This window comes from Schistocerca cancellata, chromosome 6 (assembly GCF_023864275.1).
Source record: "Schistocerca cancellata isolate TAMUIC-IGC-003103 chromosome 6, iqSchCanc2.1, whole genome shotgun sequence".
NCBI lineage: Eukaryota > Metazoa > Arthropoda > Insecta > Orthoptera > Acrididae > Schistocerca > Schistocerca cancellata.
The window spans coordinates 62,588,605-62,613,158 of record NC_064631.1 but is presented as its reverse complement, the minus strand read 5'-3'; the positions used below and the strand labels follow the sequence as shown (position 1 = coordinate 62,613,158).

Genomic DNA, 24,554 nt, shown 5'->3' with positions numbered 1-24,554 from the left:
ACATTGTGTGATCACGGTCTGCAACTCACTGTTCTAAAGACAGATTGGTATTGGATATCGAAGATACATTGTGTCGTGGGACAGCAATGTTCCATCAAATGGTGAGGTTGCCAGACAAAACATTAGTACCATGCCACATCACAGTGCGGAGTGCCAGACTGTGAAAGTGAGTTTATTAGTGGCCATTTATAATGCAAAAAGTTAATATGTAGCTTCTGCATTGAGGAATTAGCAGTGATAGTAGCTGAATTTATGTATGGCCAAATTCGTATTCGTAATACATATCCTTGACAAAAGTTACATGGTATGTGTTCTAACTGGGAACACAAGGAAACAAAGCTGTAAAAGAGATACAATTTCTTGGACCCTCATAAAGTCACTACCCACATCAGGTGTCGCTTGTGTAGTGCTGCACAGCAGACCTGGTGACGGCAGTCCTTGATTAAACTGCTTCTAGGGGCCACTTCGTGTAGTTGTGGGCACACTGTTTGAATGCCAGTGTGCACTCCATTTGTCATAGTGACCTGACTTATGTGTATGCTATGAACAGTAGGTGTAATAATTGGTGAGTTACTACACGTCTCCTTCCTTGTGGGGTGTAAGATCAGGTGTCACTGTCTATAATGTTGTGACTGAAGACACATCTGTGGCATCTGTAGTGGTGCCAGGGGCGGGAGACAAAGGCACAAGAAGTTCCCGATCTGCCAGGACCAGCGAGTACAAATGAAAGTGCACAGGACTGGCAGCAGGGGGCAGGAGCCATATGGATGTCAGAGTCTATGACAAGGGAACCTTGCATACATAGTGATGATGATGGACTGCAGTGGAGAGTTTCTGGTGATAGAGACCCAGCTGCCATCCCTACTGACAGTGTTACCTGCTCAGCCCAGTGAGGGGCACTGGCAACGGGAAGCAAATTGTGCCATCGGTGCTGACAAATCCCTCACTGTCAGGGTAGACGGGCACAGCCAGGCCCATTCGACACCCAGAGTGTCCACGGCTGACAAAGAATGGGGCATCGGGACTGAGGAGGGGATCTTGTGCCCATCTCAGGGAGCAGCTGGTTCCGATAGCATACATTGGTGCGAACTGTGAGGATGAGGTGACCGTGCTGGCAGTGGATGAGGACTTGAATCTGGGGTGGGCACTGTCCAAATACCCTGGCATAGAGTGGTGTGCCAACTGTGATGTTGGCAAAACTGGTGCCACTGGGACATGCCTGCCTGGCAGCAAGAGGTTGAGTAGTGTCTGTGGCTGACAGCAATGCAGGAGCTCAGTGGGATTCCTGGCACCAATTGGTGTCGCTTTGTAAGAGCTTAAAAAATAAATGTGAGGGCCTTATTGGCTGGGAAATTTTCTACGTATGTACACATCTGTTTCTTAAATGTTTGGACAAGGCATTCTGCCCCACCATTCGACTGCGGATGGAAAGATGGCACTGTGATGTGGCAAATGCCATTGTGTGTACGCAGGTACTCGAAGGATTGTGCCACAAACTGAGGACCATTGTCTGAAACTGTAATGCAAGGCAAGCCTTCTGTGTTGAATATCTTCACCAGGACCTTGGCATGCATCTGCTGTCACAGACGAATGATGAACAACATAAGGAAAATGAAAAAAAGCATCAATTGCTAATGACCAGGGAGTGTCTAAAAAGGACTGGAAAAATGTTAGTGGATTTTTTCCTAGGGCTGTGTAGGGGCCATCCATGGCAAAAAAGCATTGCTTGGTAATGCCTGCTGACCCAAACACTTGCAGCAGGCTACAACAAAGTGTTCCACCTCTGGATTGCTGCCCGACAGAAGCACATGGCAGCACGCCGACAGTTTTGTGTGAAAGACCCCCTCATTGACCCTCGTGTAATAAACAGAGGGTCTCCTGCCACAGAGCAGCTGTAATCACAATGCAGGGAGTAAATCCTTTGATCGACGGGAAAATAACGCCATCCAAGAGGGAGGTTGTGGGATTGAAGGGACCAGACTGCTACGGTCATCGGTCTCCAAGAGGGAGAGGTGGTGGTGCAACTCATAAAATTCCAAAGTGGGTTCAATGCCCAGCCCAATAGATAGTTGGATAACCTATGTTGTGTGCTGCATATTACCTCCCAGAGCACTGGATCCTCCATTGTAGCAGAGCAGTATGGGAACTGGTGATGGGGAGCCATTCACCATGTGCCTCACCTCTGCATCTAGTTGAAAACCAAGCAGTCACTCCTGGTCAGACGAGTGATCAGGGCACATGGTGAGCAGGGAAAGAGCATCCATGTTTGCATGTTGTGATGTGGGACAGAAATGGATTTCGAAATTGTACCAGGATAAGAATAAAGTCTATCACTGCAGACGATAAGCAGCTTTGTCCAGTAAGAACACCAATAGGTTAAACAGAGAAACCAAGGGCTTATGGTCAACAATTAAATGAAATTTTTGCACCATACAGCAACACATGAATTTTTTTTAAATTGTGGAGCAAGAGCTTCTTTTCCCACCTGAGAATAATGTCACTGGGCCGATCTGAGTGTTTTCAACACAAAGGCAGTTGATTCAATGCCATCTGAATGGTGATGGGCCAGGACAACCCCTACCTTGTACTGGGATGTCTCTGTGGCCAGGTTGAAATTTTGCAGGACATTTTACAGCGTGAAGATTATCCTTAAGCCACACCAAGGAATGCTCACAGGGTGCACACTAAACAACAGGAGCACTTTTCCAAAGCAGTAGATAAGAAGGGTGGGCGATAGTATCCACTCTGGGAATAAACTTGTGATAGTATGCCACTTTTCCCTCAGGGGCTGAGCATTCATTTGGTGGGTATGGATTTGGCAATCCCAGGATTCCTGAGGTGGGGACTGGTAAGTGCTGCCAATCCTCTGTCGCCATGAGCTACGGACATGCTTCAGGGACCACTATATGGTGTGGCAGAGGGACGTTCTGTGTCATAGGCAATGGGCATCTTGGCTTGTCTGCCTGGACCATGAGGAAGGAAAAAACCTCTATAAAAAGCCCTAAATATCAAGGTATGAGGTGCATGGCTGTGGGGATGGAACATTTGTTAGTGGTAACCTGCCGTTCTTCAGTTGTTAAAGCTTACTCAGACAAGCAGGGCTCTGTCTGAGCAGACCTGTATTTCCCTAGCTGCTCATGTGACCAAGATGGAACCCTCAAAATTAAATTCTTTCACTCCCAGTTGAATGGGAATCAGCACCCAATCCAGCAATAGGGCTTATGTGGCCCATCCTCCTGACTCAGGGATCTTTCAGAGTACTTACGTTAATGGTAACAGAACGCATGCTGCTGGTCAGAATGCATTTTATAATTGTTAAGAGGAAGGCATCTTCGACAAAGTTTCCCTTTTTACATTCAAAAAGGTTTACAGGGAATTGCAGTGAATTTAAAATCTGTCAAGTGATTGTGCACTGAAACACTTGGTAGAAACTTTTAATTTCCAACAAGTAAAAAAACCACCAGAAAGTCAATCAGACAATTGTGTTGTGGAATGCTGTTGGTAGTAACTGTTGGTTTCCAACAAGTAAAGAACTTCCAGAAAACTCAATACTTGGGGAGTATGCAATAGAAACTGAACTGCTCAATACCTTGAACTACAGCAAAGGTGTTGTGCCTTGCAGGGATCTGATTGAGATTCTGAGGCAAGAACTGAAAGCTGAGTGGGCCAAAGAAGGCATTGTTGACATGCCAAACATAATGAAAAGGGTGGATGGCAATCTGATCAGACCAGACTCATTTATTCTACATTTAACAGCACAAAACTTCCAGACCATGTCATGATAGATTTGCTTTGCCTAAGCATGTGGCCTTATTTCTGCAACCCAGTGTACTGTTTCAAGTGCCAGTGCTTTGGGCACACTATTCTCAGTTGTAAAGGAGAAACCACTTGTTGCAACTATGGTAAGGCCACCCACAAAGGAGTTGGTTGTTCATCTCCTCCAAAGTGTGTCAGCAGCTCTGAGGATCACACAGTCTTGAGTAGAGACTGCTTGAAGAAAGGAAGAACCAGGAGATAAAAACAACAAAGTTCATCCCTTATAGAGAAACCAAAAAGATCTAGTAGGCCATGCAGCTACCCATTTTTGTTGCCTCCTTTGCTTCCATTCTCAAACAGCCAGTCCAGAAAACCAATGCTGCTACACAAACCGATGTTTCTAGTGTCAGCCCTAGTACCTGCATTTGTCAATGCACTTCTGCACTGCAGATTGGAGGTTCAAGATGGTAGGATACCTGCCATCATCAGTACATGGCTCTATCATATAAGCTCCCTGATTTAAGGGAGATAAATGGCACTGAAGTAATCTATCTGGAGCTGAGTGGCTTAACTGTTGTTTCAGTCTACAAACCACTGAATATCCAGTCGCCACTCCAGTCTTACCCTCTGTACCTCAGCCATGTATATACGTAGGTGATTTCAACAGCTGTCATGCCACTTGAGGTTATAAAACGATGACGATAATGGAGAGCAACTAGTAGAACAGGTAGAAGGGAAAAAAAACTTAGTATTAGTTATGATGCCAAAGAAATGAAAACCTTTGGTTCTGATAGGTGGCAGACTGGTACCAAACCTGACCTGTGCTTTCTCTCCACTGATTAAAACACACTTCCTTTGAGTCATACCAGAAAAGTCTTAAAAAGCTTCCAAAGAAGCCAGCACCACCCTACAATAATAAATACAGGGCTTGAGATACCTGTAATAAATTCCACTAACAAGCAAAGATGGGTTCCAGGAAAGTTAACTGGGATCAGTACACTGGAGGTTGACAGCAACCTATGTTGGATAGCCCCAAAAGTAGAAAGCTACAAGAGATTTGTGAGAGTCATCATTGGTGCATCCAAATGCAATGTACCACGAGGGCTCAGGAAACATTACATCCCTTGCTGGGATGACACAATAAAAAACATATATGCAGAATACCAACAGACTGAAAACCCTAGAGCACTGAATGAAGCCAGAAAGTGGAAATGGATGGACTTGACTTCCAGTTTAAATTTCATTCATTCAAGCAGAAAGGCATGGACATTATTAAGGAAACTTGGAACTGCAATGAATGTTTGCTGTCAGCAGCCAAAGAAAACACCACCAGAACTAGCATTACTCATCGGATCAAGAGCTAAGAAGGTCTCTATGGACACAACCACTAAAGAAAAGATAAAGAATGAACTGAATGAAGAAATAGCTACCTTCATGATAACACCACCTTATCAGATTCCTTTAATGAAAGAGAGATAAATGAGGCTATCAACACAGCAAAATTGTGGTAAGAAGCAGGACTGTATGGCATATTACATTAATTTATAAAACGGACTGTGCTGGGGAACATGGAAGAACTTGGGTGAAGAGGTTCTACAGTGATGCACTCAAGTCTGGAAAAGTAGCTCAACAGTTCAAAATTGCACATAACACTAACAATCCTCAAGTGCGAAAAGCAAGTAGAGGGCCCCTCAAGTTTCAACCCAGTTGCACTGCTAAGCACATCCTTCAAACTAATGGAGTGACTTACCCGTAGCAGAATTCAAGGAATAATAAATAATATAACTCCAGCATATCAGGCTGGCTTCAGAAGCCAGCGCAGCTGCTATGAACAGGTTTTAGCCTTGACTGCCTACATTGAGGCTCAATTCCAAAAGAAACTAAATACATTAATGGCCTTTGTTGATCTGTTAGCAGCATGTGATACTGTGTGGCTAGCTGGACTACTGGTGAAACTAAAAATCATCTCCCAAGCAGAAACTGACAAAACTTGCGGGCAGTATGTTAACCAACCATTACTTCAGGGTTAGTGTTGGACAAAACAGAGTAAGTTATTTACCATAAAAAATGGGCTTCTCCAAGGACAGATTCTCTTCAACTGTGTACCAGTGACACACCAAACACTACCAGCAAAAAGTTTTGCCATGCCAATGACCTCGCTATAGCCACACATACCAGCACACTTGGGAAACTCTTGGGTGACCTTTTCAATCGACTCAACCTCATGTGCCTTAATGCTGGAGCACCCATGTTCCTTACAGACTCCATGCATTCCTGTTCCCATTTGGACCTACCACTCTGCACTGCCAAGCTTCCCCATTGTCTCAAGTGGTCCTTTCTCTCCGACACATACGTGAGCGACCATTTCCCATGTGCTATCCATTTGCTGACTCTTGCCCCACCTGCATGTAAATCCAATTGGCAGCTTTCTAAGGCTTACTGAAACCTTTACTCCTCCCTGGCGACCTTCGACGAACGTTTGTTCAGTTGTGATGACCAGGTAGAGTACCTTATGAATGTTATCCTTATGACTGCAGGACATTCCATACCTCGAAACTTCATCTTTACCGTGTTGTGTCCCGGTCCCGTCGTGAACTGAGGCATGCCGCGATGTGATTTGCATGCAGGAATGTGCTCTCCATGCTTTTAGCCATCATCCTACTATGGTGAACAGTCTTTTTTTATAAACAGTTATGTGCGTAGTGCCATTGAATTCTTCAGGAGAGCAAAAAATCTAGCTGGATTTCATTTGCACATTCTTTTAGCAGTTTCAGTCTCTCTTCTGTCATGTGGGGCAACCTCCGTCAGCTCACTGGAACCAAGGTCCATTCCCCAATTTCTGGCCTGACCATAGCAGGTGATGTTATTGTGGACCCTACTGCTATCTCCAACACCTTGGACCAATATTTTGCAGACATTTCGAGCTCCACCCACTATCACCACACCTTCCTCCCTCAGAAATGAGTGGAGACTCTGGTGATATCCTCGTCCTCTCAGGATTGTGAATGCCACACTGCTGCCATTGCTATGAGGGAGCTAGACCATGCTCTTACTTCCCTCCGATCTTCCTCCCCAGGTCCAAACCATTTTCATATTCAGATGTTGTAACACCTTTCACTTGCCGGCAAGTACTTTCTCCTTCATACAATCACAGTTGTGCCTCCCCAGGGGCTCGCCACTCTTTAGCGAGTTCGTGCTTGACTACCATGGGGCCCAAGCCTTTGCAGCATTTTTTCCCCTTCCGTGCTGCGTGTCTATCCTCTTGTTCTTTTTCCCCTTCCTTGGGGAACATGTCAGGGCTATTTTTGTAAATGTATTCTGCGCTTTCAGTAGTTAATATCATAATACTCTCCACTGTTTTTCATTCCTTTTTCCTTTCTTTGTTCACCTTCTCCTACTGTTCCTCCACTTTGGCATTTGAGGTTCCTCTTTTTCTTCTTTCTCCCTGCGCACTCCTGAAGGCCGGCCCACGAGTCTGATGTGTAACAAGTGACCGGGTAACGCATAATTCCCAGCCACAGGCCAACAGGTAGGGTTCGCACGTACTCCCTGGTACAGGCCAGGCCCAGGGAGGCTTGATTACTTGAGCTGATAAGTTCTCAAATTGCTGATTGGTCCCTCTGTCAGCTGTTTGGGAGGTGTGACCTGAGGTCATCTAAGGTGGGTGTGCCCTCTTCTGGAAAAGGCCCCCATTTGGAAGGAGCACACCATCTGGCAGTCATGGGGGATTTTCTCACAATGGACCAATCATCTTCACAGTCAGTAGTTACGAAACATAAACGGAATGAGGCTAACTATTCAAAGATCGTCCTAGCTGCACCATGGTTCCTCGTGGCTTCACATACTGAATACGGTCAGTCCTTCACTCCAGTAAATCAGTTTGTTATTCAGAAAGGTGTTGATGTAATTGCTGGCCCTGTGAAATCCTGTTCTCATTTACACAGTGGCACTTTGCTTTTGGAGACTACTTCAGATTTTCAAGCACTACAGCTGTTTGCACCTTCATTCCTCCATGGGTGTTCTGTTTGTATTGAGGTCCATCAAACGCTGAATTCGTCCTGTGGTGTTATTTACACTAGGCTGCTCAATGGTCTGGCCGAGGCTGAAATCCGAATGTACCTCTCTAATCAGGGTATATAGCAATCCATCGGGTGATGAAAAAAGTAGATGCCTCCTTAGTGCCCACACATACTCTCTTGCTCACCTTTGATAGACTGGTTCTTTCATCAAAGATCAAAGGAGGTTATGAAGTATCACAGTCAGACTGTATATTCTGAACCCGATGTGCTGCTACCAGGGTCATTGTTACAGCCACAATTGAGAGTCATGTCGACACCTGGTCAAATGTGTAACCTGTGGTAGCAGTGCTCACAAGGGTGATTGTCTGCCTCCTCCTCCCACTGCATCAACAGCAATGGCGACCATGCCGCATCCTCCTGCGATTGCTCCATGTATCTCAATGAGCGGGCTGTCCAGGAGATCTGGATGAAGGAAAAAGTGCCTTATCCAGTCGCTCACAAGTTGTTGGCTCATTGGAAACCCTGCGTTCTACCATCTCACACCTACAGTACTGTTCTTGCTACATTTCGCTCCACAAAGGATGTGGCCATGCAGACATGCAACCTCAAATTTAGCACCGTGGTTGTGAAGTCACTCAGCATCACAGTGGTGTCCCCGTCTCCTCCTCCAGCTGTGCAACACACCACCAAACTTTTGGCTCACAGTGTGAAGTCACCAGCTACACAATTGGCAAGCTGGAAAGAACAGAAGGAATATTCACATGAAGACTTTCTAAGTCCCTCCAGCTAACCAACATCTGAGTCTTTCTCTGCCAACTGGAAACACTCCAAGAAGTCAAACAAATGCAAACGGTCTTCTCCTTCACAGACTTGGAGATCCTCTTCAATGTTATCACCACATGATACCCTTGTCTAGCCAACCTCCATGTCGTTGGTGCACACCATCAACTTTTTTTCTGCCCTGGACTCTGCAGACCAACAGAAGGAGAATGCCGACACTTCTGTAGATATCACGGAGCAGGACCCTCCTGCCTCCATGCCCTGCAGCAGCAACTCTTTGAAGGCTGGCACTCGGCAGCTGCTGAGGTGACATCCCTTCATTTTTTCCTCATCATGAATCTCCTCCAATGGAACATTCACAGTCTTTGATCCAACAAAGAGGATTTATGGCTACTCTTAGAATCACAGTATCGACTTGTTCTCAGGAAAAAAAATTCCGTCCCATGACTGCTTTGAGCTCTCACATTTCTTCCCAGTTCATTTTGACCTTCCCCCTGAGGATGGCATTCCATCTGATGGGGGAGTCATGCTGCTCATACGACATGATGTTCATAGTCAGCCCTTCTCCCTGACTACCCACCTTCAAGCTGTTGCATACATTTTCCTTCCTCACTTGACCTTTTCCCTTTATACCATTTACATCCCTCCGTCATACGATGTCATCAGGGCAGACTTCCACCAGCTTATTGGGTAGCTACCTCACCCCTTTCTGCTGCTCGGCGACTTAAATGTGCTCCATCTCCTTAGGGATTCTCCCAGAACCTATCAGAGAGGTGCCCTCTTGGCTGATCTCCCCAATCAACTTAACCTCTTCTGCCTTGACACAGGAGTACTCATGTTCCCATTTGGACGTATCCTTCTGCACTGCCCAGCTTTGCCCATTGTCTTGAGTGGTCCGTTCTCTCTGACACATACACAAGTGACCATTTCCCATGTGCTGTCCATTTGCTGACTCCTTCCCCACCAATGTGCACACCAAAATGGCAGCTTACTAAGGCTGACTACAGGTTTTACTCCTCCCTGGTGAAGGTCAACGAGCAACATTTCTGCAGTTGTGATGACCAGGTAGAATATTTTACAAATGTTATCCGTACCATCAGAGAATGTTCCATTCCTTGCACTTCCTCTTTACTATGCCGTGTTCTGGTTCCTTTGAGGACTGAGGCACGCTGCAACACAATTCAAACACAGACGTGCTCACTGTGTTTTTAACCATCATCCTATGATGGCAAACAGTGTTCATTATAAACAGTATTGTGCACAGTGTTGTCACATTCTTCGGGATAGCAAAAAAGCTAGCTGGATTTCATTCACTAGTTCTTTTAACAGTTACGCTCCTTCTTCCATCATGTGGGCCAACTTCCGACGGATCTCTGAGACCAAGATCCATTCCCTAATTTCTGGCCCGACAGTAGCAGATGATGTCATCGTGGACCCTATTGCTATCTCCAACACGTTGGGTCGCCATTTTGCGGAGATTTTGAGCTCCTCCCACTGTTGCCCTGCCCTTCTCCATCAGAAACGAAGGGAGGAGGCTTGGGCAATACCCTTCTCTTCTAAGAATCATGAGTACTACAATGCTGCCTTTTCTATGAGGAAGCTAGATCATGCTCTCACTTCATCCCGATTCTCCACTCCAGAGCCAGACGATGTTCACATTCAGATGCTGCAGGCAAGCACTTCCTGCTTAATACGTACAACCATATATAGGCAGAGGGCATGTTTCCCAGACGATGGCATGGAGCCACTGTCATACCCATACCTAAACCTGGTAAGGACAAACATCTTCCTTGTAGCTACTGCCCCATTTCTCTCATCAGGTCTGTTTGCGAGGTGATGGAATGTATGATTTATGTCGAGCTGGTATGGTAGCTTGAGACTCGCAATTTACTATCCACTGCACAGTGTGGATTTCGAGTCCACTGTTCTGCAGTTGACCACTTTGTCAATTTGTCCACCCATGTCATGAATGGTTTTCTGTGGAAATCTCAGACTGTGGTCGTGTTTTTTGGTTTGGAGAAAGCCTACAACACTTGCTAGAGGACTGGTATCTTTTGTACTATCTGCACATGGGACTTCTGTTTTTCAGGAATTTTTAAAAGACCGAGTTTTCAAGGTATATGTGGGTTCTGCCTTGTTGGACACCTTTATTCTGGAAAATGATGTGCCTCAGGGTTCTGTCCTGAGTGTTGTTCTCTTTGCTGTCGCCGTTAACCCTATAATGACCTGTCTCCTACTGGGCATCTACAGCTCTCTTTTCGTTGATGATTTTGCCATCCATTGCTGTTCTCCACAGATATATCTCATTGAGCGGCATCTTCAGAGGTGTCTTGATTATCTTTACTCATGGAGCATCAACAATGGGTTTCGTTTCTCCACTGACAAAACTGTTTGTGTGAATTTCTGGTGGTGCAATTGGTTTCTTCCGCCATCTATACGTCTTGGGTCTGTTGCTCTTCCGTTCATTGAAACTAAGAAATTCATGGGCTCATGCTTGATAGGAAACTTTCATAGTCCTCCCACACGTCTTACGCAGCAGCCCACTATATGCAGTCCCTTAGTGTCCTAAGTGTCCTCAATGGTACTTCCTGATGTGTAGATCACAGATCGAATCACCCTCCTCCATTTGTACCGGTCCCTTGTCCATTCGGAACTGTACTATGGGTGTTTCGTTTATGCATCTGGATGTCCGTCCCTTTTACGCTGCCTCAATACTATCCACCATTGTGGCATCTGTTTGGCCACTGGTGCCTTTTACACTAGCCCAGTATTCAGAAGCTGCCAAACTATCACTGTCCTACGTCCTTGACTTTCTTCTCAGCAGATATGCATGTGGCTTGTCTGCCATGCATAGCCACATATCCTATACCTCTTTCTTCAATGACTACTTTGATCGTCAATATGGGGCACGTCCTTCTTCTCTGTTACCTCCTCGAGTTTGCTTTCAGTTCTCTCTCAGGCAGCTTAACTTCACGCTACTTTCAACTTTTCGGTGGGTGCAAACCCTTCACTGCCTTGGCTTTGTGTGTCAGCCTGTGTTCACTTTGGCCTTCATTCGCTTGCTAAGGACACCACTCCAGCCTCTCCCTTTTGCCTTCAGTTTCATGACCATCACATCGAACTGATGGCTCTTTCACATCGAACTGATGGCTCTTTGACTGACCGTGGTGTCAGGTGTGCCATTGTCATTGGCATTGACGTTTTTTCAGTATTGGTTTCGGAACATTGCTCAGTATTTACAGCAGAGCTCTTTGCCCTGTATTAGGCCATGCAGTACATCCGGCAACACAGGCTTTACAATTGTGTCATCTGCTCAGACTCACTCACTGCCCTTCAAAGCCTCTGTGTGCTGTACACTGTCCATCCCTTAGTGCAATGGGTCCAGGAAAGCTGTCACTTTCTCACTCTTGATGGAGCCCATATGATGTTCATGTGGGTTGCCGGTCATGTCAGTCTGACAGGAAATGAGGCCGCTGATGTTGCTGCCAAGGCTGTAGTCCTTCATCAGCCCGCTAGTTCGTACATTCCCTCTGATGTTCTCCTTGTAGCCATCTGTCAGCAGGTGGTGTCACTTTGGCATCACCACTGGTCCTCCCTTCATGGTGACAAGGTCCATGTTATTGAGTCCCTCCCAGCAGCTTGGACGACCTCCTCTTGACTGTGTCACCATGAGGAGGTCATTTTAACTAGGCTGCGTATTGCGCATTGTCTTTTTAGCCATCGTCATTTGTTGAGTGGTGGTCCCCCACCACTTCTTTTCACATTGCACTCAACTTTTGACGGTCCATCATTTCGTGATGGAGTGCCCTTCCTTTAACCACTTACCTTTCATTTATGTTTGCCTTCTGAGTTATTGGCTGTTTTAGTGAATGACACATGAGCTGTCAACCACATTTTACTATTTATTCGTTGTAGCAATATGGTGAAGGCCATTTAATTTTTAGTTCTGGACCTCCGTTTCTTTATGGCGTGGTTTATAGACCTTTCTCCATGTCCCTGTTTTTAACTGTCTTCACTTCTGTCGATTGGTGTTCTACAGTTTTGACATGAGCACATATGAAACTAGTGGTTTTTGTACCCTAAAACAAAACAAACAAATAAACAGTTGCATTTGTGCATATGGCACATTTCCCAGATGCTGGCATGAAGCCACTGTAATACCCCTACTTACGTCTAGTAAGGACAAACACCTTCCTTCTAGCTGCTGCCCTATCTCTCTCACCAGCTGTGTTTGCAAGGTGATGGAAAGTTTTATTCATGGTCAGCTGATATGGTGGCTCGAGTCTCACAATTTACTAGCCATTGCACGGTGTGGATTTTGAGTGCGCCATTCTGCAATGGACCATCTCATCACTTTGTCAGCCCATGTTATGAACAGTTTTCTGCAGAAATACCAGACTGTGGCTGTGTTTTTGGATTTGGAGGAAGCCTACAACACCCGCTGGAGAACTGGTATCTTCCGTACTCTATACGTGTGGGGCCTATACATGTGGGGCCTCCATGGCCACCTGTCCCATTTCCTTCAGGAATTTTTAAAGTACAGAGTTTTTTGGGTACGTGTGGGCTCAGCCTTCTTGAACACGTTTATCCAGGAGGAAAACTAGTGGTTTTTGTGCCCTAAAACGAAACATAATCTTCTTTGCTATAGCCATTGACCCTATCATGGACGATTTCCCGCCAGGCATCTCTGGCTCCCTTTCCATTGATGACTTTGCGACCTGTTGCAATATACCACAGACCTACCTCCTTGAGTGCCATCTTCAGCAATGCCTTGATCATCTTTACTCATGGAGCATCGACAATGACTTTTACTTTTCCACTGACAAAACCGTTTTATGAATTTCTGGCAGTGCAACAGGTTTCTACCACTGTCTTTACGCCTTGGACCTGTTGCTCTTCCATTCACTGAGCATATGAAACTCCTAGGGCTCATGCTGGACAGGAAAATTCTTGGTCCTCCTATGTGTCTTACCTGCCTCCACGCTGTACCTTGTCCCTCAATGTCCTACGTGTCTTAAACGGTACTTCCTTGGGAGCGGATCAAACCACCACCCTCCTCCATTTGTACTGATCCCTTGTCCATTCAAAACTACCCTATGTCTATTTCGTTTTTTCATCTTCACATCCATCCATCTTATACAGTCTTAACAAAATCCACCATTGTGGAACATGTTTGACCTCTGGTACCCTTTACATTAGCCTCGTTGAGAGAGTCTATTCAGAAGCTGCTGAACTGCCACTGTCATATTGGTATGATGTCTTCCTCAGTGGATACACATGCTGTTTGTCAGCCATGCCCCACCACCCGTCCTACACCTTCTTCTCTGATGCCTCCCTTGACTGCCCTTGACACAGTGGGGCAGGCCCTTCTTCTCTGTTACCTCCCAGAGTTCACTCTCAACTACTGCTTCAGAAACTTAACTTCACACTACCTTCCAAGTTCCCAGTGGGTGTGAACTGTTCACTGCCTTGATTTTATGTGACAGCCCATGTTTATCTTGGACTTCATTCGCTTTCTATGGACACTACGCTGAATTTGATCTGTCACTGTAAGTTGATCCTTGCATGCAACTTAGTGATAGCACCTCTCTGTACATTGATGGCTTTAAGACTGGTTGTAGTGTCAGGCATGCCTTCATCAAGAACATTGCTTGATTTTTACAACAGAGCTCTTCACCCTCTGTCAGGCCACCCTCTATATCTGGTGACACAGGCTTTTCAATTTTCATATGCTCAAATTCTGTCAGTGCTTTTCAGAGCTCTGTGTGGTATACACAGTCCATCTCTTAGCACTGAAGGTGCAAGAAAGCTTCCACTTGCTTGCTGTTGAGGGAGCCACTGTGATGTTCAGGTGGGATCCTGGTCACGTCAGTCAGTCTGACAGGAAGTGAGGCTGCTGACTCTGCTGCCAAGGCTGCTGTCATCCTACCTTGGCCTGCTAGTTCTTGCAGTCCTTTGGATGAGCCCCATGTTGTTGCCTATTTGCAGGTGGTGTCACTTTGGGTTCATCACTGGTTTTCTCTCCATGGAATAACCTCTGGGGAACTAAACCTCTCCCAGCAGCTTGGCCAACCTCCTCTCGGCCCTCTTATCACGAGCAGATCATTATAGCTAGTTTGCATATTGGGTACTGTCCTCCTAGCCATCACCATTTGTTAAGTGGTGATCCCCCACCACTTTCTGCTTATTGTCATCAACCTTTGAAGGTTCATCATTTTCTGACCAAATGCCTTTTTTTTCTTACCACTTATTTTCCAGTGTATAGGTGCTGTCTGAGCTATCAACTGTTTTAGCAAATGTCACACTGGTTGTAGTCCACATTTTACTTTTTATCCATCATAGCAATATGGCGAAGGACATTTAATCTTTGGTTCAGGACCTCTGCTGTCTCTGGGATGTATTTTGTGGACCTTTCTTCAAGGGGAAGTCTTTGTTTTTAGCTCATTGCTTCTATCAATTGGGCTTAATGTATAGTCACTTTTTTTAACTTCTTTTACTTATTCGTGTTATAAGGTTATGACATGGGCACTTATGACTTCAGTTATTTTTGTCCAATTAGAGAGAGAGAGAGAGAGAGAGAGAGAGAGATATGCTGTTTTGATTTCGCGTCTAACAGGATCCAAAGGTAGGATTCGATCAAGTTGATTTCTGAAAAGTATTGATGCCAAGAACAAGGACGGGCAGAGGGTTGAGTGTGATATGTGCCATGAAATAGTTTGTGCAACTTAACTCTCGGGCAAACAGATCTGAAAACTCAGAAGACAAGGGACCCATTTCATGATAAGACATGTGGTCCAACACTAGATGCATCGCATCCATGATAGAAAAACTAAAGGAAGCAAAGGCATCTAACCCAAACAAATTTTCAGTGCTCACATCATCAACAATTATGTGTATAATGGAATGGACTACTGACTTGTAAACTGTGTCAGCTGTGGCTTGGCTGAGAATAATAGGAATCTGCTGTTGGTTATAGTTTGCCAAGTGACACTCGACACATGTCAGTGGTGGTGGGGACCCCAGCCTGGTGTACGTTTTTATGTTGAGTAGGAGCACTGGTGCCCTCACGTCAACTTCTAGGATTAATGGCTTATCCATCACCTGCGCTTCAATGTAAAATTGTTCTGGCCTGCAAACAATGGTGAATATAACAATGAAACAGTATGAATATCATGCCCATTGATTCCTGCAGTGACTCTTTGGGGGGGGGGGGGGGGGGGGCTTAAAGATTGACGTACCATTGCTATGTGACCTTTTTTTCGGGATACCCAGTACGTGGGTCAAGCCACGAGCTCATGCTGTAGGGAACAAGGAGGACACAAAGAAAGTGGTGTTCACTGTTCCTGTTGCCTACAACATGTTTGTCCATGTCAGCCCAATTGATTGGCTTGTTTGTATTGCAGCTACCTCCTCTGACATCCCCCTCCCTCAGTCCTGGTGCACCACTAGGCTCCATGTGCCAATACTGCACACTATCAACAATGGCAACATAACTCCAACCCTGTAACTGGCGGCCCACAGCATGGAAGACATTGAACGACTGTGCAATGTTCAAAACCTCTTGTAACATAGGATACTCAAACTGAAGGGCAAGTTGATGCACCTCCTTATCTGAGCCAGGATGAAAGATTGCATCTCTGATCATTGTGCACACATAACACTGAACTGGCATGACTGTGGCGATAAAGCTTGGTCACGTAAGCTTGATACAGTTTCTGCAGCTGTTTGTGACATTGTTAGAATTCACCACGTGCAGCAACCATATGCATATGCTTGTGGTAATAGGATAGGAAACAACACACAGTGTCAAAGAAAAGTGGCACTGATTCTTATAGAAGAGGTAACTGGCACAGCAAGTGATACATATGAGGCGGTATCCACCGTAAGGAAAGAGCCTCAAAGACCTCCGTGGCGGCACCTGAGTCTGTGTCAACATAGCTAACTACTGATCCAACACAGCTGTTGCAGAAGGGACTGGAATAAAGCCTCCATGGGAGAGTCGAATGGCAGAAAGACTACAGAATCTGAAACCTGCAAAAATTCTACCCTTGATGTAACTAATTATGTTCTAATTAGTTACACAAGGAAACACATGAAAAAGAGGTACAATTTACTGGGTCACAGGATAACACCCATAAGAAAATAGTGAAAGTAGTTTACATTTCTCGAAGACATTAATAACTGAGGTCCTTGAGCCCCATGCACGCCCATATAAAGATGCTATCCACATTAGGTGTTGCTGGCATGGAGCTATGTGTGCAGAGCAGACCTGGTATGGTGGTGAGTGACAGAGCTACCCCTGGTGACCGCCTCAGGTAGTTGCAGGTACACCGTTTTGAGTGTTGGTGTGCACTATGCTGGCTAAGCGGCTTGACTTACATCCGCTTTGGGCACTAGGTATAGTAATCAGCGTGTTACTACAGTATGTTCTACACAAGGCAAGGACCTGAGTGAGTGGAAGAAATATTGAACAAACCTTTCACAACTTCAGTATTTAATTGTTCAAGATAACATATGCATATAAACAGTATAACAATAATTAGAAGGCAGCACACACTTCCTTTACATATCATTTTCTTTTGTGGCAAATAACTTTAAGGAGAAAAAAAAAAAAAAAAAAGGAAACTGAAATTCTATCCCTTAATGTAGCTAGCTCTTACAATATTGAAACAAATTTCGTAATAAAAATGCTTTAGGATGACCATGTGCATTGTTGGCTTTTTTGTTAGCCTGTGTATTGTGAATATTTCTCTTTCAAATATTGACTCCATCCCGTGGGAGAACACTTACAGGAAAACCATTGATACAATTGAGTCAAAATCTGAAACAGAATTGTCAGTGAAGTACAACACTTAGCACTGAAAGCACATTTGTTAGAGGCATCAATGTATAGATAGAACAGAACTGCCCCCGGGATGGAGAAAACTGCTGTTCATACAAAAATAGAATATTTTAGAGTATGCAAACATTACAAGCAGAATAAACTTTGAGAATCTTCTAGAAATGGTAGATACTGAAAAAAAAATGTTTGCCGGTGATCAGATTTGGAGTGGCGACATACAGCACACCAGACAGTGATGGTAACCACTGCTTCTCACTGTGTGCAGTACAGCTCATGGCAGTATCTAATTCTCATGCAACCTTCATATGAAAACAAAGAAAAAAATTAAATTAAGAAGCCAAAAAAGCACAATGTACTTGACTATAACATAAGTGTAGTTAGATTAAGTTCAGTCACTCTCATTATACCACTGTTTGCTATGTTCCATGCCATTCTATTCCATTAATGTTTGTTGTGAGACCCACCATTTTAAATACATTGTGGGATGTTTTGACATGATTGTCTAGGTCATAAACAAATGTTCAGTGGTAATCAGCTAAAGTTGATTCTTTAATTTGTCATACACACAAAGTTTGGACCTGTATCACTCATTTTCTCCCAAATAGATTCTTTCTGTGTTCACAATGTAAGCACTGACCAAGGTGGCACAGAAGTTAGTATAATGAACTCACATTCAGGAAGATGACGATTCAAATTCCAATCAGGCCATCCAGACTTAGGTTTTCCATGATTTCTCCTAATTACTCAAGGCAAATGGCTCGATGTTCCCTTTGAAAGTGGATGACTGAGTTTCTTTCTCATCTGTCCTTGATTTGAGCTTGTAGTCTTTCTGTAATAACATCATTGTTGACAGGATGTTAAACTCTGATGTTCCTCCCTTCCTTTTTCACAATTTAAATGCTAAGCTTTCAGTAAGAGTTAATGGTCACACACAGTCTATACTGATGATACTCAGTATGCGATAGAGTATACATTGCAACACAATAGTTACTTCTTTGATTCTGGCTTGACCATGTGATCAGTTTGGATTCTGTGCTCCTGAACCTGCACTGTGCAGCTACACTGGTACAGATCTCTACTGCAGGTTCTTGACTGCCATGATGCACCACCCATAACTGATCAGAATTTTTTCCGTTATTGTGTAACTGCTTTCTACTATACTGCTCCCCACCCCATTTTGAAGCATTTCCTATACTGTTTCCATTACTTTGTCTCCTCCTTAAAAATTTGCTTTGTATCTCTTTATCATTCTCATATTTTGCTTTTCTGCAGTTGACATTTTTTTAATGTTTATCCCTTATATCTGATAAATAAATCACATTCTATCTTCATTTGATTGGGTTTTCAAATCTCGTCTGATGCAGTCTCCAACAATCAGTCTTTCTTTCTCATCCTGTCTGGTAAGTCTCCCCTGACCCAGGATTCTGGACAACTTTTCCGAACTCTGCCCCCTTTCCTAAACCAACTCTGCCCCTTTTCCTAAACCTCACCAGTCCTTTTCCTTCACCTCTCTTCCTTCCTCTTTAAGCCTTCTGCCAGATGAAGGAGCGAGCCACTGGCTCCAAAAGCTTGCCCACTTTAATACCCTTACGTGTGTGCTCTCCTGTGCTTTCTGAGTAGATTTTTTTATCTATCCAATACATTACATTTGCAAAAATTTATTGTTTATATTTGATGATAGCAAAGAAGGGAAAGCAGAAAGGTGGAAGGAGTATATAGAGGGTCTATACAAGGGCGATGTACTTGAGGACAATATTATGGAAATGGAAGAGGATGTAGATGAAGATGAAATGGGAGATACGATACTGTGTGAAGGGTTTGATAGAGCACTGAAAGACTTGAGTCGAAACAAGGCTGCTGGAGTAGACAACATTCCATTAGAACTACTGACGGCCTTGGGAGAGCCAGTCCTGACAAAACTCCACCATCTGGTGAGCAAGATGTATGAGACAGGTGAAATACCCTCAGACTTCAAGAAGAATATAATAATTCCAATCCCAAAGAAAACAGGTGTTGACAGATGTGAAAATTACCAAACTATCAGTTTAATAAGTCACAGCTGCAAAATACTAAGGCGAATTCTTTACAGACGAATGGAAAAACTGGCAGAAGCCGACCTCAGGGAAGATCAGTTTGGATTCTGTAGAAATGTTGGAACACGTGAGGCAGTACTGACCTTACGACTTAGATTAGGAAATGAGACACTTAAATTAGTAAAGGAGTTTTGCTATTTGGGGAGCAAGATAACTGATGATGGTCGAAGTAGAGAGGATATCAAATGTAGACTGGCAATGGCAAGGAAAGCGTTTCTGAAGGAGAGAAATTTGTTAACATCGAGAATAGATTTAAGTGTCAGGAAGTCATTTCTGAAAGTATTTGTATGGAGTGTAGCCATGTATGGAAGTGGAACGTGGACGATAAATAGTTTGGACAAGAAGAGAATAGAAGCTTTCAAAATGTGGTGCTACAGAATAATGCTGAAGATTAGCTGGATAGATCACATAACTAATGAGGAGGTATTGAATAGAATTGGGGAGAAGAGGAGTGTGTGGCACAACTTGACAAAAAGAAGAGACCGGTTGGTAGGACATGTTCTGTGGCATCAGGGGATCACAAATTTAGCATTGGAGGGCAGCGTGGAGGGTAAAAATCGTAGAGGGAGACTAAGAGATGAATACACTAAGCAGATTCAGAAGGACATAGGCTGCAGTAAGTACTGGGAGATGAAGAAGCTTGCACAGGATAGAGTAGCATGGAGAGCTGCATCAAATCGTTTAAGGACTGAAGACCACAACAACAACAACAGCTTCATTCTTCAATCATTTGTATTATTCATGTAGTCTATAATGTGGCATACAGGCATAAGATCCAGTACATTCCTCTATGACATTTAATGTTCATAGCAAATTTTTTGCTCATTGATTTTTGTTGTGTTAATGCAGCAAATTTCTGATATTGGTGTGGGAAGCTCAGTCAGTTGAGCATTGCCTGTGAAGGCAAGGTTGTGTGGATTGGAGACCCAATCTGGCACACTGTTTTAGCCTGTCTGCAATTTCCAAAACTGTGCACACTCGATTGCAGAGTGGAAGACTCACTGTGTAATTATAAGATGCACTTTACATTTGATGTAAGGGTAGAGGTACGACTTATGTAAACAAGGGTAGTCTGATATGGGAGCAGCAACATATTACAGCTTTCCTTGTGTCATTTGGTTGCTGATATTTCAGGCTGTGTAGGACTGACAGCAACATATTTCTCATATTTTTCTAATCAAAGGAATAAATACATTGATGGGTGAGAAGGCAACCATTCTTATCCAAATGAGAATAGCGTTGTGTGTGAATAGTAGACTCCATTGAGATGGCCTGATGATTACGAAAGTAATCTGTCCATCATCATCAAAACAATCAGGAACAGTTTCCACCATTGTTTTGGTCTGTTCAATATATTAGCCTCACAATTTTCCTGTATTTTCTGAAGTGCTGTTCCACCACCAACCCGTTCCAGTCCTCTCCTTTTTTCTGAATTCTTGGTCTTTTGCCCTAGAGCTTCAGTTCATGCATTTTTCTTGAAATTCTATCGCATGTTATTCTCTTAACACATCCGTACTGCTTAAGCCTTGCAGGTTCTATCCACTGTTTCTAAGTGTTTCTGTACCATCTCCCAGTTTCTTAATTTCGTTGAGTTCATTCTTGATACTCCCCCTCTGCTTCTGTGAAATTTCATTTTATATGCCTGTATCTTGCTAAAGGAGATCAGATGTGGAAGTGACCATAAAAACTGAATATTTCTTTCATGCCCCACAAAAATAGCAATTTCCCCCACTTTCAAAAGTGTATGGTTTGTTAATATTTGCACTTTTATTTGCCTTAAAATGTTGTGTGTAGCTTGTGGCCTCTTGCTGTAGTCACTTGCTTTTTTGGTTCAGTGATGCTTGGCAACCAGAAAAATGGATTTTTCTTGAGTTTTGTCAGTCACTTTGTCAGAAAGATTCCACATACATGTTGAAGAAAGCTGTGACAGGTAACAGAGCTTATAAACACATTACTTTATTTTTTGTTGTCATGAATTAAGATTTGTAAAGATTGCTTTCTCCATTCCTGATAATATCAGACATTACTACATATGATGTCTGTGACTTTAGCTTTTCAGTTTTGTTTCCATGTTTGTGGTGTACAAAATAAAAAGAGTGAAGAAATTTAATATTAATCTTAAGTTCTGTAGCAATCAGTTTAAAACTGCAACAGTTACCAGGGATGCTGTGGAAGATTGATCTGTGCAACAAGAGAAATTGCCATGTAATAGTATCAAATGCAAACTTCCTTTTATGTGGGGACTCTTTTGGCCGTTACGTGTAGTTAATGACAGACAATATTGTAACATTCAAATAAGAAAGCTGAAGTGAAAAGGTCATGTCCAGAAGTGAATCGGAACGAAGTAAAGACATTAATGGAACCACCTTTCAAGTGGAAAATGTATAAAATGGCCCCAGCCCCCTCCCCATAAAAGGCAGTCGAATTGTGAAAATTAATAAAATATTGTTTATGGAAGTGTGTCATAAAACTTTCAGGAGTGTTAATTCCAATTGCTTTATTGTTACTCAAAAAGGCCTTACTTTCATTTGTTTCAGGACCATAAAGACTGTGAGGTAGCACTATCAAAATACAAAATTGCTACTCAGTATGCACCTGAATCTGCACCATTGTGGAGTAACATTGGAATGTGCTTTTTTGAAATGAAAAAGTTCATTGCAGTAAGTCATTGTGGTATTACAAATACAAAATGCAAGTTCAGTGTACTGTTCTGTTCTCATTTCTTGTCTTTTCTTCCTGCCCATTCATTGCATTTTGTACAACCTTCACAGAGCACAGACTAAACACCTCGACCTTGTCATCGTGTGTTAAGATTTTCATCATACCACCCTAATTTTGATTTTCTTTGATTTTCTGAGATCAAATACAGGTAATTTGAATAGCAGGTTGGTTCTTGCAGTGAAACAATGCCCAAGGCTTCCACTATCAAATGTCAGTTTGCATCTGTGCTTCATATTTAATGACCTTATTGCCAATGTGACATTATGTGCTAAAAGTTTTTCCATTGTTTTGTTGAATCTTCTTATTCTGTCAATGATCCCAATTCTAAATTATTTTCTCCATTCTCTTCTCAATTGTTTTTTGTCCCTTCTTATTTATTTAGTGCTATTATTCGTCTCTGTCACCATCTTAAAAATCTTATTGGCTCCAGTATAAAGAGTACTACCCTTTTTCCTCCTGCTTAATAATGTGTAACTAATTTCCATTGAGCACTATTTGTAATTTGGTTTGCCACTTCTTAACTCAGCACATTACTTTCTTTTTACAATTATGACTTGTGTATTTTCAGGCCATCAGCTGCCTTAAGAGAGCAAATCACCTGTCTCCTTTTGATTGGAAAATATTATACAACCTTGGACTGGTTCATTTAGTGACACAGCAGTATGCATCAGCTTTTCATTACTTGTCTGCATCGATAAATCTCCACCATAGATATGGGAATGCATTTATGCTGCTTGCTCGTAAGTTTATTATACTGAATTAGTTATCAAAATATTCAATGAATTGTACACTGTTTATAAAAAGCTAACTAGTGGCACACAGTGACATTGTTTCAAGGAATATGAATTGTTCAAACTGTATAAATTTGTCACAGAAAAGAAGGGGAATCTGAAATGTAGTGGAAAAATATTGGCCAGCTATGAGTAGGACTCCATACAAACTTCATTATGTATATATTATAAAATGGATAGATTGCCACTCACTATACAGTGGAGATGTTAAGTCGCAGACAGGCACAACAAAAAGTCTGTTTGTTTAGCTGTCTTTTTTTTCTGTCTGCAACTCAGCATCTCCACTATGTGGTGAGTAGCAATCTATCCTTTTCATTGTATTGTAATTCAATCCCGTCTCCGGCCATCCTGATTTAGGTTTTCCGTGATTTCCCTAAATCGTTTCAGGCAAATTGCTGGGATGGTTCCTTTGAAAGGGCACGGCCGATTTCCTTCCCAATCCTTCCCTAACCCGAGCTTGCGCTCCATCTCTAATGACCTTGTTGTCGACGGGACGTTACACACTAACCACCACCACCACCACCACCATCTGTATTGTAAATATGTATACAGACAGTTCATCCATCCTGGGAATTGAGGATACTGACAGTTTTTGCTTGTTATTGACATTCATACTGGCAAGATATTGGTCCTGAAAATTCAGTTTTTTGAGAATCTTTTAATTATAATTTTGAAATAAGACATTTGACAAAAAAAAATTCGTTTTATATGACATAATTACATATTTACACTTTTCAAATGTTTTTTCTTTACTTGCACTGTAAAACATTGCTGTTTCTGTAATATTGATTCTAGGCCAGTGGGAAGTACCCTATAGGTTTTGATGAGCAAATTTCTGGCTATCAAAGTATGTGACATAAATGGCCATATGTTGTGATTACATTGACTTAGAAGCTTCAGCTTCAATTCTTTGCACCAACAAAGAACCATGTGTGACATAAATTTCAACTTGATATAACTACTTGTTCCTGAGAAAATGGGTTTTTAAGAGTGATATAACTACTTGTTCCTTAGAAAATGGGTTTTTAACAGTCTGACAGACAGATGGACGGAAAACAAAGTCATCATATAAGGGTTCCATTTTTACTGATTGAAGTACAGAGCCATAAAAAAGGCTAAAAAGCTACTAACAGACTTCTGTGGATCAGTATTTGCTCCCAAAAAATTTTATATATCCAAGAAACTAATACTTATGACAGGATAGCAAACAGGATTGTTTAAAAACTGACACAAATGGCAGCTTTTAGAACTAGAGATTTCTTCATTTGAGGAAACTGTGGAATTGAACTATTTGGGGATTAAGTGAAAAGTCATTTGATATCCTGTGTGAAGACACTGGAGTTCTTTGCAGCAGTGGTTCCTATTTTCTTAATTGACAGGAATCCTCGGCATTTGCTTCGAATTACAGGCTTTAGCCTGGCAGTAAGGATCTCACTGTAATGTACACTGTTTATTGTTGTGCCCCTTTCCCTATAATGTTCCAGTACTGGACCTTGTGCATCTCAAAAAACTTTAAGCATCAGTTTTTCAGGGGATGGTTGGGTCTTGCACT

General features: G+C 43.0%; 1 protein-coding gene across 2 annotated transcripts in view; it reads left to right on the top strand.

The window, feature by feature from the left end:
* Nucleotides 1–24,554, top strand: part of LOC126191081 (Bardet-Biedl syndrome 4 protein) — a 117,677-nt gene that overhangs the window by 44,706 nt on the left and 48,417 nt on the right. For both annotated transcript variants that reach the window (XM_049931800.1, XM_049931801.1), the window contains 2 exons: nucleotides 22,028–22,150; nucleotides 22,780–22,951. In XM_049931800.1, the coding sequence (XP_049787757.1) occupies nucleotides 22,028–22,150; nucleotides 22,780–22,951 (295 nt within the window). The remainder of the gene's footprint in view (nucleotides 1–22,027; nucleotides 22,151–22,779; nucleotides 22,952–24,554) is intronic.